This window comes from Oryx dammah, unplaced genomic scaffold, assembly GCF_014754425.2.
Source record: "Oryx dammah isolate SB20612 unplaced genomic scaffold, SCBI_Odam_1.1 HiC_scaffold_3, whole genome shotgun sequence".
Taxonomy (NCBI): Eukaryota; Metazoa; Chordata; class Mammalia; order Artiodactyla; family Bovidae; genus Oryx; species Oryx dammah.
The window spans coordinates 82,973,363-82,988,868 of record NW_024070187.1 but is presented as its reverse complement, the minus strand read 5'-3'; the positions used below and the strand labels follow the sequence as shown (position 1 = coordinate 82,988,868).

The 15,506-nt window shown below is 36.6% G+C and overlaps 1 protein-coding gene across 3 annotated transcripts in view; it reads left to right on the top strand.

Moving 5' to 3' along the window:
• The window catches only part of TMPRSS11A (transmembrane serine protease 11A), a 57,509-nt gene that overhangs the window by 1,403 nt on the left and 40,600 nt on the right, over positions 1–15,506 (top strand). For 2 of the 3 annotated variants that reach the window (XM_040238301.1, XM_040238300.1), the window contains exons 2-3: positions 9,544–9,665; positions 11,358–11,476. In XM_040238301.1, coding sequence (XP_040094235.1) covers positions 9,544–9,665; positions 11,358–11,476 — 241 coding nt within the window. The remainder of the gene's footprint in view (positions 1–9,543; positions 9,666–11,357; positions 11,477–15,506) is intronic. The other variant, XM_040238302.1, reaches the window with a different exon arrangement.

Genomic DNA, 15,506 nt, shown 5'->3' with positions numbered 1-15,506 from the left:
ATAGTAACTGTCAGAGGGTCTCTGAGATCCTTAGATGGGGTCTACAATGCTTCACACAAAACTGGCACTCCACAAATATTTGTTGAACAAATTAATGAATAAACAAATGCAAATGTCTAGCATTAGTGTTTTGCTTATTAAAATTTGTTGATTTGAAAATGTATATTCCATGCCTATAGAAATCATGATACTGTAAAGCAGTAATTCCAACCTTTCCTATTTCACATTTTCCAAAGTATTCTTTTAAAAATATCAAGTCTCATGATTATAAACACCAAAAATCCTCTTTTTTAATGAATATTAATGTGCTTAGAGGAATGTTTTCAGCTAAAGGGAAGTAAATTATAAGAGTAATATGGGGAATCAGTGCTATTATTTAGAACCTCCATGACAAAGGGAACAGTGAGAAACACTGAATTTTTATGGTTTCTTTAAGATAAACTCAAGGAACATTAATCCAGGATTTGGAGGATTTGGAGGAGTTGGCCAGTCAGGCTTAAAGATTGAGGCAAGGCAAATGCTTAATAATTACTATGACGCCCCATGTCTCACCTACACAAATTCTACAATACGCTCTAGAGTCGTGCTGACCATCCTTACTTCTCTACTAACAAGAAACTCAATGTGGAAACTGTATCAAAGTATACTTGATTCGTATCATCGCTGTTTCTATCTGTTAAATCTTGGACTTTTTTCTGTGGGTTTTGTGACCTTCTTCTTGACCTTTCAGAGATAGTTCTTAGTGTCCCAACTTTGCAATGAATATCCACTTTCACTTGCCTTAGCAATATCCTTACCCCTACTCTTTCCTATACATTTATTAGTTGAGTGATGCATTCACTTAAAATCTCAATTATTTCTCTTATAAAAAGTAAAATATCAAATGACTTCTTCATCTGAGATTCCTGTCCTGTACCCAGACAACTGGCATCTCTCTCTTCCTGGGCTTCCCTCATAGCTCAGTTGATAAAGAATCCACCTGCAATGCAGGAGACCCCGGTTCAATTCTTGGGTTGGGAAAACCTGCTGGAGAAGGGTAGGCTACCCACTCCAGTATTCTTGGGCTTCCCTTGTTGCTCAGCTGGTAAAGAATCCACATGCGGATTCTTTATGAGACCTGTGTTCAATCCCTGGATTGGGAAGATCCCCTGGAGAAGGGAAAGGCTACCCACTCCAGTATTCTGGCCTGGAGAATTCCATGGGCTGTATAGTCCATGGGATCCCAAAGATTGGACACGACTGAGCAACTTTCTCTCTTCCTATCACTTCATAAATGCAAAATTAGATTTATCCTTGTCATTATCCTCATTTAGAGAAAAAGTCCTGGAAAAGTCTTTGCAAGCATTCATGTTTTACACTTTAATTTCATTTTGAACACTCATTTTAATCAACTTGTTAATTTGCCAATTTCTTTCTCTAATATACTCAAAAACTGTATCTTCAGAGTTAAAGTCAAAATAATAGGCTAAATACTCCATGTTACTGATCACTAAATTTGTATAAATTATCAATTAAATTTTACTGTCTTATTAGTTTTTAGCAAATTCATAGTGCTTGCTAGGTGCTACATATGCACTGCATTATATTAGCTCATTTAATTATCAAAACAATTCTTTGATCAAGCAGTATTATTATCTCCATTTTATAAAGTAAAAAGTACCCCTGCATCACAGGCTATTCAGTAGAAGAGTTGGGATTTGAGCAATCTGGAGCCAGTACACGTGGGTTCAATCATGTTGCATTAATGAAAACTAACATGTGACTCTGTTCTACCTCTAATCTGAAATCTAAATTCAACGCCATTTATTTAGACTTTGTGCTAAACTACCACAATAAAACTCCCTGTTTTGCTTATATATGAAGGTGAGAAAATTAAATGCCAGTCATTTCTCAGATTAAGGCTAGAGAAATCCCCCTGACTGATTCAGGACAGGGAAATCTAGAAGGGACTCATTAGGGCTGGGTAGATGCTAGAGGAAAGACAGAGCTGCCAGGATTCAAAGCAAATCCAGCCCAGCAGGAAGATATGATAAGCAGTGAGTAACTGTCTATGCCAGGGAGAGGCAGGGGAGGGAGGATGAGTACATACCCCTCCAAGAGGATGAGCACTTCCATAGCGATTCCAGGAAAGGTGTTCTTAATTCCCTTTAGTTCCCATTTTCTTCTTGCAGACTCAAATGCTCAGTTATGATCCTTTTTGCTCAGTGCGATCATTTTTTTTGGACCAGGGTGAAGGTATTTCCCTAAATAGGTGAAGAAGTAGGGTCTTTTCTCTTCTAGTGTTCTCATTTTCTTTTTCTGAGTCACCTGAATTCAGTTCAGCTTGAATCTCTTCATTATTTTCTATAGACAATCTTCTTTGGTCTGGAATCACAATGATGTTTTATTCAATTTTGCCCCTCCTTCTTTGTCACAGCCCTCACTTCATTCATAGCTGAAAATTAAATACAGAAGGAATATTAGAAGTTTTCTTTGTTTCTTTTTTTTTTTTTTTTCTTAACCTTCTGTCAATGAAGCATTCCATGGAGTAGCACATTGGTATAAATACATCTGTTGTTGTTTAGGTCATGTCTGACTCTTTTGCAACCTCATGGACTGTAGCCTGCCAGGCTCCTCTGTCCATGGGATTTGCCAGGCAAGAATACTGGAGTGGGTAGCCATTCCTTTCTCCAGAGTATCTTCCCGACTCAGGGATCAAATCTGGGTCTCAAGCTTTACAGACAGATTCTTCACCATCTGAGCCCAGATAAGCCCAAATGTGATTATTAATTCTCCCCATACATACTTGCTTTTACAGCCCTCTTTCATTCCTCTTCCTCACCTCTAGATGACCTCTGCTACTGTCTAGAGAAAGAAAAGGCAATATTATACTATAGTATAGTTTGAGAGTTCTATACCATACTATACTTTGAGAGTTCACAAGCATTTAAAGTCAGTAGAAAGGAAGAAGATGTGAAAGCAAAAACAAATTCAAGCTTGACCACAAAGGAGATGGGTCATCCCCTCTGACCAGTAAAACACCCTCTGCCTTCACTTTATAAAAACTTCATAACACTTCATAGAAAGTGTTTATTTTATCCTCCAAATGCTCTTGTCAAGCTCCTCTGCAGAAGTTGGGCCAGAACTAGGTACTATCTCTGCAACTGGCTGCATGAGTTGAGCAAACTGTTCACCTGTAAAATGAAGATAAATAATTCTACTGACAAGAGCGTTTGGAGAATAAAATCAACACTTTCTACGGGGTCGCAAAGAGTCGGACACGACTGAGCGACTGAACTGAACTGATGAAGACAGCACTTGCCAAATAGTAGCACTTGATCTTATCACCTTTAGTACTAAATGTCATTTTAAAATAGTCACAGAGTACCCAGACAGATACTCACATATCAGGGCCTGTTAGGTCACCATGAAAGGTTGCTTTTCTGTAGCAAATGACTGAGTCCAGCTGCTCAAAGGGAATGATGATTTTTATTGATGGAAGGAGAGTTTGGCACTTTGTTCCTCCAGGGATGGGTGCCAGGCTAGGAAAAGAGGAGCAAAGTTTTCTATACTAATTGGCTCCCAGGAATTCAATGCATTTAGCACCTTTGACAATTATGTTACGAGTTAAGTAGACTATAGTTTGGCCTGGGAAGCTAACCAATAATCAAAAGGTTAGCAATAATAAACTTTTTCAAGTCATTTAGTATATCTTAAACCTCAGAAAATTGTCTCTATGAGGATTTATGGGAATATAACCTGCCTGCAAATTGGCACTTGTGTAATGATCACATGTATCTAGATTTGTATAATGATAACGTGCAACTACAAGAAAGCAGAAAACTAATGCTAAAAAGTAAAGATTTAGAGCTTGTAGATAAAATGATAAAGGGCATGTAGTTGACTATGGAGGAAACCAAAGTGACTGCCTTCAGGGGAGGTCTTTTTAGGAAGGGAGGAGGATCTTAATGGAGGAGGGGATCCATGATGTCTTTTGCTAACTCATCTTTGAACTCACATATTTTAAAGTCATCCACTTAGAGTTTGGTTACTGAGAAAATGAACATCCCAACTCTGATCAGTAACAATTCATGCTGCTCTGTGTATTCTTCAAGGTGTATATCCTTCAGTCTTCAAATCTGCAGAAAGCAAAGTCACAAAATTATTCATATTATCACCATGTTTTTATTGATAACATCTTTGTAGAAATCACACCATAAATAAACTCTTTTAAACAATGAATAATCAAACTTAGTGAAGGTAATGGATAAGCTGGATTTCACACAGATTATAGGTTACGTTAGACTAAATAAATGTCTTCTGTACTTGTGCTTTCTTTAAAGGAATGCAATGTGCTAATTAGGTCATGACTAGGGATTACTTTCAGCCTCTTTTCCTACTTTATAAGAGTTCACTTTGTATTCTCTCAAGTTGTTACTGAATAAAATAGTCTTATAATTGTATCATTAAAATAGAATTCCCTTTTTTTATCCTGAATATATTTTATTTTTTTTAATTTTTATTTTTACTTTATTTTACTTTACAATACTGTATTGGTTTTGCTATACATTGACATGAATAGAATTCCCTTTTAATAGTGTTCTCCCAACTCCACAAAAATTACAGAATATTTTATATCTCACATGCTTTCCTCTGAAGGCTGCAGATTTTAGCCCCTTTTTATGAAAGTTGTATTTTCCATTGTGAAAAAAATTATAAGATCTTCCAAGATTCCCATATGTCTGTGTATGCATTCCTTCACATTTAAACACTAACCTAGGTGCTGTTGTGAGAGGATTTTGCAGGTATAATGAAGATATTAAATCACATTTTTTTGGTAATATTTATTTATTTAACTGCATCTGGTCTTAGTTGGTTGTGGCACACAGGATTTTCACAGCATCACTCAGGATTTTTCCTTGCAGTGCATGGGCTCTCTAATTGTGGCATGTGTGCTCCACAGCACACCAGTTCAGTAGTTGAGACACACAGTCCTAGTTGCTCCATGCTATGTGGGATCTTAGTCTCCCAGCCAGGGATTGAACCCACATTCCCTGCATTGCAAGGTGAATTCTTAACCACTGGACCACTAGGGAATTCCCAATCAGTTGACTTTTAAATGGAGAGATGACAATTAGTAAGCATAACCTAATCAGATGACACCTTTGAAAAGAACAAGACTACCTAGAGAAAGAGACTCAGAATATGAGAGATTTAATGGAAGATTCCCCATAGCTGGCTTTGAAGATGGAGTGGGCCACATGGCAAAGAACATGGGTAACCTCTAGGAGCCAAGAGAGGCCTCTGACTATACAGTCAGCAAGAGAATAGGAATCCTGGTTCAGTGTCAAGGAACTGAGCTCTCCCTAAAATCTAAGTGAGCTTGGAGGAGGGTCACAAGATGAGACGGCAGTCCCAAACAAGAGCTTGATTTCACCTTCATGAGATCCTGAGCAGAGAACTCAGCCGTGCCATGTACTGAACTGTGAGTGAATAAGTGACTGTTGCTTTAAGTTGCTAATTTTGCAGTAATTGTTACAGTCACAGAAAATTAATACACCAGTGTTTGTTTAATGGGTGCAGGTAAAAAAAACATGCTTAAGCATCTCTACTTACAAACAGGCTAGATTCCAAAAGGCTTTATGAAGTATATTTCTTTTCAAATCTGAAGTGATATGATGCAAATCACTAGCAGAACCTCTTCATAATGGGTGGTTGATGATGTATATTTGCTCTCATGCATTTCTTGTTCATATTTATCAAAGTCGATATTGAGTTGAAGTTTATTTATATAGGATTAAGTAGTTATGGTTAACCTATGAATCCTGAAACTTTCGCAATTTGGCATTGTGCACACAATACATACCCCAAAGGTTTTCTGAAAAAGGAGACATGCTCTAAATGACAATGTATCATCCCCATCTGTTGGCCACCATTTGCCCCGCAATGTTCACAGCTTCTTGTATGGGATTTGTGGACGTGACTGCCAGGGCGCTTGAAGAAGCACGTCAGTGAGTGTTGAAACATTCTCCTGCCTACTGTCTCATAGTCTGTAATAGTGTGAGTCTGCATAACTCTTGATGGTGGGGATGTGATCTTGCTGTGTCTACTTTCTCCATTTGTACTACTTAGAGGAACTATGTCATGATAGGAAGATAAACTTGAAAGTTTGTGAATCTCCTTGAGATCTAGCCTTTCTCCTTTGGCCTATTTTTAGTTTTGAATGAAGTGAAGATACACTGATAAGATTCTCTAAGAAAATAAATGATCATATATGATCATAAATGAAGAATGAACTGACTCTTTGCGACCTCATGGACTGTAGTCCACCAGGCTCCTCTGTCCATGGAATTCTCCAGGCAAGAATCCTGGAGTGAGTAGCCATTCCCTTCTCCAGGGGATCTTCCCCACCTAGGGATCAAACCTGGGTCTCCTGCATTGCAGGCAGATTCTTTACTATCTGATCCACGAGGGAAGTCTAATATGATTATATGTGTGTATATATATATATATATATATATAATATAGTTAAGTATTAAAACGCAATCAGCATTAGGGAGGGGGGCTGTTACTCTGGCACTGAGAAAAAAATGATGGCCCTGAAGTTAGAAGACATGAGTTTGAGATGATTGCTAGTTCTTCTTTTTTTTTTTTTTAATATAATTTATTTTTTTTACTTTACAATTCTGTATTGGTTTTGGCATACATTGACATGAATCCACCACGGGTGTACATGCGTTCCCAAACATGAACCCCCCTCCCACTCCCCTCCCCACAACATCTCTCTGGGTCATCCCCGCGTACCAGCCCCAAGCGTGCCATATCCTGCATCGGACATAGACTGGCAATTCGATTCTTACATGATATTATACATGTTTCAATGTCATTCTAACAAATCATCTCACCCTCTCCCTCTCCCACTGAGTCCAAAAGTCCGCTATACCCATCTGTGTCTTTTTTGCTGTCCTGTATACAGGGTCATCATTGCCATCTTTCTAAATTCCATATATATGGAATTTAGAAAGATGGCTAGTTCTTCTATATTGAAGAAGTCACTTAGTCATCTGTAGGCCTCAGCTTCCTTAACTGGAAAATGTGCTGCATTGTCCTAAATAGTCTATAAGTTATCCTTCATTTCTGAATTTAGATTTTAAGTCAACTAAGAGGCTAAGTAATGTAATATCTCATGAAACTTCTATCTGTTGTTTTTATGTTATGGCACCTTAGCTCTTGTGGAAAGAGCTTTCCACAGAGAGTTGTCTAGGTTATTTTTAATCAGTCAAATGTGCATTGCCAGTATTTTCCATAACCAACAGAATTGGTCTCTCAAATTCTACTAGATTTATTGGCTAAATGTAATTTTTATGCCCAAACTATCACCTTAACTATTTAGATCCAAATAGTTTGTAAAAAGCTGGCATTTATATATGAAAATATCTTATATTTTAAAAGACTTCCTGTAAATCAATTAATATTTGTTTAAAAGTCTATTAGAGTGGCCTTCCTTGGTGGCTCGTGGTAAAGAATCTGCTTGCAATGCTGGAGACTCAACTTTGATCCCTAAGTCAGGAAGATCCCTTGGAGAAGGAAATGGCAACCCACTCCAGTATTCTTGCCTGGAAAATCCCCAGGACAGAGGAGCCTGGCTGGACACAGTCCATGGGGTTGCAAAGAGTTGGATATGGCTTAGTAATTAAACAACATCTACTACTTAGAGTAAATCAATGCACTAAATTTTGTAAAACATGAAAAATAGCTTCTGCCCCCAAAGAATTTAGGTTATCAATACATACACAAAAAAAGAGAAATTCTAATGAAAAGGATAAATTGACTACAATGGCAAAATGCAGAGAAGGAACACTAGAAAATGAGTTACATGTCCTTTCAAGACTCGACTCTAACAAATACCATATCCTCTCTCTCAACCTCATTTAATTCATATGTAAGGCTGATGTAATACCTGCCTGATTCTCATGTATTTATAAAATTTTCACTTTGTACTAGATACCTTGTTAGATCTTAATAACAAAAAAAAAATGAATAAGACTAGTTTAATTCATTGAGGAAAGTGTTAACTGCTCTGCAGCTAACACACAGAAAGTGTGTCTGACTCTGCAACCTCACAGACTGTAGCAGACCAGACTCCTCTGTCCATGGAATTCTCCAGGCAAGAATATTGGAGTGGATAGCCATTCCCTTCTCCAGGGGATCTTCCCCACTCGGGGATCAAACCTAAGTTTCCTGCATTGCAGGCAGATTCTTTACCATCTGAGCCACCAGGGAAGCCCAACACATTGAGAAGTTCACAGGTAAGTATAGGTTAATATACATGAAAATAAAGTTAATACAATGTGATTAGCACTATTCTTGAGCATATCTAGAGGAAGAGCAAAGGTTTACTTTTTTCCTTCTAAACTGTGGTAATTTCCTCTAATCCAGAGGTGATACGATATAAAATATACAGTATCACTTTAGAAATATTTTGCCAAATGAATTTAATCAAGTATTTTAGATCTAAATTTAAATGCACAAGAAATGACAAATTAAATGGGATCACATGAGAACATTCAGACAAGTCCAGAAGCTGGTCATTCTAAAGAAAAATTGGCTTGATCTCTTCAACAAGTCAATGTCATTAAAAATTAAAAAGTGATCAGTACTCAAATATTTAAAAAGACTTAAAAGACATAAGAACCATGCTACTATGAGGTCCTTGATTTGTACAAACCATCTCTAAATATAATAGTGACAAAAAAGGAAACCTGAAGATGGATTTGGTATTATGAAAAGTCATGATTTCCTATTTTACATTAAAATACAGAAGAAAAAAATAAGTAAAGCCATTATAGCAAAATGTTAACAACTGATAAAATGATGTGATGAATATAGGGATGTTCTAGTATAATATTTTTTCTAAATTTCTGTATCTGAAAATTTTTATAATAGTTAAACATGAAAGAAAAAAGTAAATAAGACAATAGATTTGAAATCACTTTGTAAACTTTAAAACTATCGATAGATAAGAGATTTTTAAAAAGACTATTGGAGAAAGAAGGAACAGTTCTTTCTCAAGCATAGGTACTACTTGTACCACATGCTAACACTGGCCACCACAGCAATCCATCCAATGCCTCTAGAAATAGAAGCTAGGAGCACTAGCATGGATTCGCAGATCTTGATCTTAATACCTCCCTTAATGCCAATGTGACCTTGATTAAGTGCTCAGTCAGTCGTGTCCAACTCTTTATGTCCCTATGGACTGTAGCCCACCAGGCTCCTCTGTCCTTGAAATTTTCCAGGCAAGAATACTGGAGTGGGTTGCCATTTCCTGCTCCAGGGTATCTTTCAGACCCAGGGATCAAACCCACCTCTCTTACATCTCCTGCATAAGCAGACAGATTCTTTACCACTAGCACAACCTGAGCAACCCCAACCTTGACATAAATTCAAGACAACTGTCTTCTTGCTGAGGTAGGCGAAAGCAATATATGCTTATCCAAGGACAACCAGAAAGCCTGTAACCATTGCAACATGAGAGTAACTGGTGAGTTTTCCTTTTTGCAGAGCAGCAGTATTTGACAGCCGAAGCAGACGTTTGAAACCATGGATGATTGCCCTTCTCATTGTGCTGTTACTGACAGTGGTGGCTGTGGCTACCGGTCTTCTGGTTCACTTCTTAGTTTCTGGTAGGTAAAATTATGGATTTCGCTCAGTTTGATTCATTTTTTCTGTAAAGTTTCATTTGTACATATGTAAATTTAATTCCATCTAAAAATAATGTACTTTCACTAGTAAATATCCACATTTTGAATTGTTTAATTTATTCAATCATTTCATCACCTACTGTCTAGTATGTCCGAGTATTTTTCAGGGCACCAAGAAACAGCAGTAAGCAAAGCAAATAAATTTCTCATCTCCTTGGAGCTCACAATCTGGTATTCTTTTGAGGGTCTACACAAAAGATCAAACTATCAATTGTCTAAAATTTACCAGTAATCATAATAAACTCTAATCATTCATGTATATGCAAGTGAAAATTTTTGATGAATTAGTCATTAAAATTGGCTTTTTTACTCAGCATTTTCTGTCCATTAGCATTTCTAGAGGAAAAAATACATGTCCAATGAGATAATGAATTTTGAAGTGATTAATCAATTACAAGTATGATGCAATATGATTACTTGTTTTTACAGAAAAAAATTTACTCTTTCAAAAACAATATTGAGGGATTATTTTTCTATTACATGATATATTTATAATCCCACAAAAATTCACTTCAGAATTCTCTTTATATTTCATTACTCGGCAGAATGCAAACATTTTCGATAAATGCCCACAATGTCAATCTCACATAGATGTATGTTGTAAAAACAACTAGTTTTTACTGGAATGGACTTATCTGTTGTCATCTTCCCCAGACTTGTTGGAACAGTGAAGATTCTTTTAGGAACTTTACAGGGCTTCTAAAAACATAGTTCTGGGCCCCATACAATATCTGTAGTTTACACCAATGGCAAAAGATTCTCAGGTCAGTTCATTTAACACATAGAAGCCCCTTTACTATGAGTATAATGTCAATTATAATATGGACCCTATATATTAGCTATTGTAGGGGCCAAAAAAAGCACTACTGAGTCCAGAGATGTCCCTCAGAGACAGACCATCCTGAGGTTCCCTTTCTTAACTAGATCCATGGCTCCCTAAGGAGAGTGGTAGCTCTGTGGTTGCTCCATTCTCTAACTCTGCAGATTTCTTGCCCACTGTACCATACTCCTAAGATTATTACATTCCTCAGGAGTCTTCACTGCTCTGTTTTCTTACCTTTCCTGAGAGACAAGCAGAGATCTGATTGATTCATTCCTATTACACACTGTTCTCACCTCCAGCCTCAGACAATCTTTTCCCTGCCTTTCTTTTCACATCTTTCTTAGTGTCCCTGGTTCTTCTGTTACAAGTCAAAATTTACAAAAATACTTATTTACCTCTACTTTCAGTAGGGTATAAGGTGCTATACTTTTCACCTCAGCAAGAAGCAATATAGTAATTAAATATGCCACCTCTAGAGTTACACTTGTCTGGGTTTAAACTTGAATAGCCACTAACTAGTTGTATAGCTCAGAGCAAGATATTCAGTGTCTCATGCCTCACTTTCTTCATCTGTAAAATGAAGGTGATACCAATCTTAGATTTGGTGATTGAACAACAACTATTATTAACATAGAGCATTAATCATTATTTTTATTGTATTTATTATTAAACTAAAGTAAAATCTCAGATATATATTCAAGACTTCATATTGGCCCCATCATTGTTGAGCCTTGGATCCCAAAATCTATCCTCAAAACCTCTTAATTTAATGACTTTTCTTTTCATCACAGACCAGAAAATGGAGTATTATCATGCCACTTTTAAAATTTCAGATCTACGAGGCAACCGTAATTCTGGACAAAACAGCCCATATCAGTTTATGGAATTACGGGAGATTAGCGAAAATCTGGTAAGTCAGATAAAATTCTATTATTAAATAATGCAAGTGGAAGGAATTTTTGTTAGCTGTTTCCTCTACTATTTCTTAAAACATGATTTTAAGACCACTTGTACCATAATCATCTTGCAGATTCCAAGGCCCCACTCCAGACCCTCTGAGTCAGTGTCTGATGGGATGCAAGGGTCAGGAGAGGGAGCTAAGGGAATCTACAATCTGGCAAATGGATGATTCTGATAAATCACTCTTTATAGAACTCAACCACCTCACTTAAAAGTGAGAGAACAGAAGCCAAGGTATCCGAGTCCATCACTCTTTCATTCTACCACAATATTACTCAAATGAAAAGCTTAATCATACCAGAAGTGGTTATAAGTAAAACCACATGCTTTTTTTAGACCACATTTTAAGATTTAAACTATTTTTTAAGAATGAAAAAAGGAAAGAGGATTATAAATGTTCATTTTATCTCGTAAACATGCTAATTAAGATAGAAATCATAGATACATTGTGAAATACTGAAATGTAATGTCAACAATTCTGTTAAAATTGAAATACAGGACAGCCTTTACATCCCCCCAAAAGTAACCTCATTTGTATCATAGCTCTGCTCATGATGTGTGTGACCCACACTCAAAAACTAAGGTCAAGTTAACTTCCTTGACAAGGAGCCACAGAGCATAGAGTTATTTTAAAAGAGTGGAAATGTCAAGTATGTTGGTTTGTTTTAGTCAAAGAATCTTTTTTCATTCAAGACATTTCTTTTTTTTCTCAAACCAAATTCATTTTTTCATATCACTATTTGATCTTTGTCCATGTGGATACCCAGTTGCAACATATTTACAGTAATATTATTGATGGAGTTTATAAGTTATATACTCAATTCTCATTAAATTATTCACATATGTTCTATCTTGCAGTCTCATTTCCCCAAATAAATAGTTACATTTATAGATTGATATATACCCTCCATTCTTCTATATTCAGAGTACCTTAAAAATTAGCTTTAGCAATCCTTTCTTGAGGAATGCCAGAAAAAACTTGGTTATATTAACCCAGTACCCCTTTTCTTCTTCTGACCCTGAGTGACTCCATAAAACCTCTTCAATGTGAAAGTACTAATAATTAATTAATCTTAGTTAAAAAGACACATAATTTCTTTGAACATTGAGAAATATTTATCAGGAAAATTTTATATTTGTTTTATGTGTTACAGCCAACATTGTTGGTGTTGCTTTAGGCTGACATTGTTTCTACTGAAGTAAATGGAGAGGAATGCAGATCTTTTCAAAGAAAGTGAAAGAAATGCACTTATAAAAGTTCATCTATAAGTGTTAGAAAGTAGACTTGGAAGCTTCAGTAAAGCATACATTTGTAGATGTGAAAGAACTTCAGATACAAAAGTTGTTAGGTGATAACACATTACCATCATGAGAGCATGCAAGTCCCTTCTCTAGTTGTTTATTTATTTATTTATTTTTTTGAGTTTGCGTGTGTATTCAGTCAAGTCTGACTCTGCAGCCCCATGGACTGTGGCCCTCCAGGTTCCTCTGTCCATGGGATTTTCCAGGCAAGAATATGGGAGTGGTCGCCATGTCCTCTCCCAGGTGGTCTTCCCAACCTCAAGGTTGAACTCCTGTCTCTTGCATCTCCTGTATTGTCAGGAAGCCCTCCTTCTCTAGTTGCTACTATTTATTTCTTCTCCTTTATTCTCATTCACTTCCCCTTGCAGGCAACCATAATACATTTCACATATATTCTTTTGTTTGTAATAATTCTTACAAAAGTACAGTTTTTGTTTTGTGTATAGCTCATGTTTTTACTTTATTCTTTGTGTTATAAATTCCTTGTTTTAGTCAGTTTGGACTGCTATAGAAAAGCCCCATAGTTTGAGTGGCTTACAAACAACAGAAATTTATTTCTCACAGTAATGGAGGCTGTGAGAAGACTGAAGTCGACATTAACATGCTCAGGTACTGGAAAGGACTATCTTGCAGATTGCAGACTTCAGACTTCTTGGTGTATCCTTGCATGGTAGAGAGCAGGGAGGCTAGAGGTCTCTGGGATATCTTTTACAAGACACTAATCCGACTCATGACCTAATCACCTCCTAAAGGCCCCACCTCCTATGAAAGTGTTAGTCGTGTCCAACTCTATGTGACCCCATGGACTGTAGCCCACCAGACTCCTCTGTTCATGGAATTCTCCAGACAAGAATACTGGAGTGGGTTGCCATTCCCTTCTCCAGGGGATCTTCCTGACCCAGGGATCAAATCCTGGTTTTCTGCATTGCAGGCTGACTCTTTACTATCTGAGTCACCAGAGAGAAAGCCACCTCCTGTACATTGTCTTTATTAAGTTCCCTCTTTGTCCACTATCTGGAAAGGATTTTTTTTTTTCCAAAAAAAATGCCCACTATCTGGAGTGGAGTTTTTTTGTTTGTTTGTTTTTTGTTTTTTAACATGCTATCTAGGTTGGTCATAGCTTTTCTTCCAAGGAACAAACGTCTTTTAATTTCATGGCTGCATGAAATCATGGTGAATGATCCTTTTAATATATTCTTAGATTCAGTTTGCTAGCATTTTGTTGAGGATTTCTGTATCTATATTCATCAGTGATAATAGTCTGTAATTTTCTTTTTTAAAAATATATCTTTGGATTTCTGTGTGTTGATTTTATATCCTGCAACTTTACTATATTCATTGATTAGCTCTAGTAATTTTCTGGTGGAGTCTTTAGGGTTTTCTATGTAGAGGAGCATGTCATCTGCAAACAGTGAGAGTTTTACTTCTTCTTTTCCAATTTGGATTCCTTTTATTTCTTTTTCTGCTCTAATTGCTGTGGCCAAAACTTCCAGAACTATGTTGAACAGTAGCAGTGAAAATGGGCACCCTTGTCTTGTTCCTGACTTTAGGGGAAATGCTTTCAATTTTTCACCATTGAGAATAATGTTTGCTGTGGGTTTGTCATAGATAGCTTTTATTACGTTGAGGTATGTTCCTTCTATTCCTGCTTTCTAGAGGGTTTTTATCATAAATGGATGTTGAATTTTGTCAAAGGCTTTCTCTGCATCTATTGAGATAATCATATGGCTTTTATTTTTCAATTTGTTAATGTGGTGAATTACATTGATTGATTTGCAGATATTGAAGAATCCTTGCATCCCTGGGATAAAGCCCACTTGATCATGGTGTATGATCTTTTTAATGTGTTGTTGGATTCTGACTGCTAGAATTTTGTTAAGGATTTTTGCATCTATGTTTATCAGTGATATTGGCCTGTAGTTTTCTTTTTTTGTGGCATCTTTGTCAGGTTTTGGTATTAGGGTGATGGTGGCCTCATAGAATGAGTTTGGAAGTTTACCTTCCTCTGCAATTTTCTGGAAGAGTTTGAGTAGGATAGGTGTTAGCTCTTCTCTAAATTTTTTGTAGAATTCAGCTGTGAAGCTGTCTGGACCTGGGCTTTTGTTTGCTGGAAGATTTCTGATTACAGTTTCAATTTCTGTGCTTGTGATAAGTCTGTTAAGATTTTTTATTTCTTCCTGGTTCAGTTTTGGAAAGTTATACTTTTCTAAGAATTTGTCCATTTCTTCCATGTTGTCCATTTCATTGGCATATAATTGCTGATAGAGGTCTCTTATGATCCTTTGTATTTCTGTGTTGTCTGTGATCTCTCCATTTTCATTTCTAATTTTATTGATTTGATTTTTCTCCCTTTGTTTCTTGATGACTCTAGCTAATGGTTTGTCAATTGTATTCATTCTTTCAAAGAACCAGCTTTTGGCTTTGTTGATTTTTGCTATGGTCTCTTTTGTTTCTTTTGCATTTATTTATGCCCTAATTTTTAATATTTCTTTCCTTCTACTAGCCCTGGCATTCTCCATTTCTTCCTTTTGTAGCTGCTTTAGATGTAGAGTTAGGTTATTTATTCGACTTTTTTCTTGTTTCTTGAGGTATGCCTGTATTGCTATAAACTTTCCCCTTAGCACTGCTTTTATAGTGTCCCACAGGTTTTGGGTTGTTGTGTTTTCATTTTCATTCAT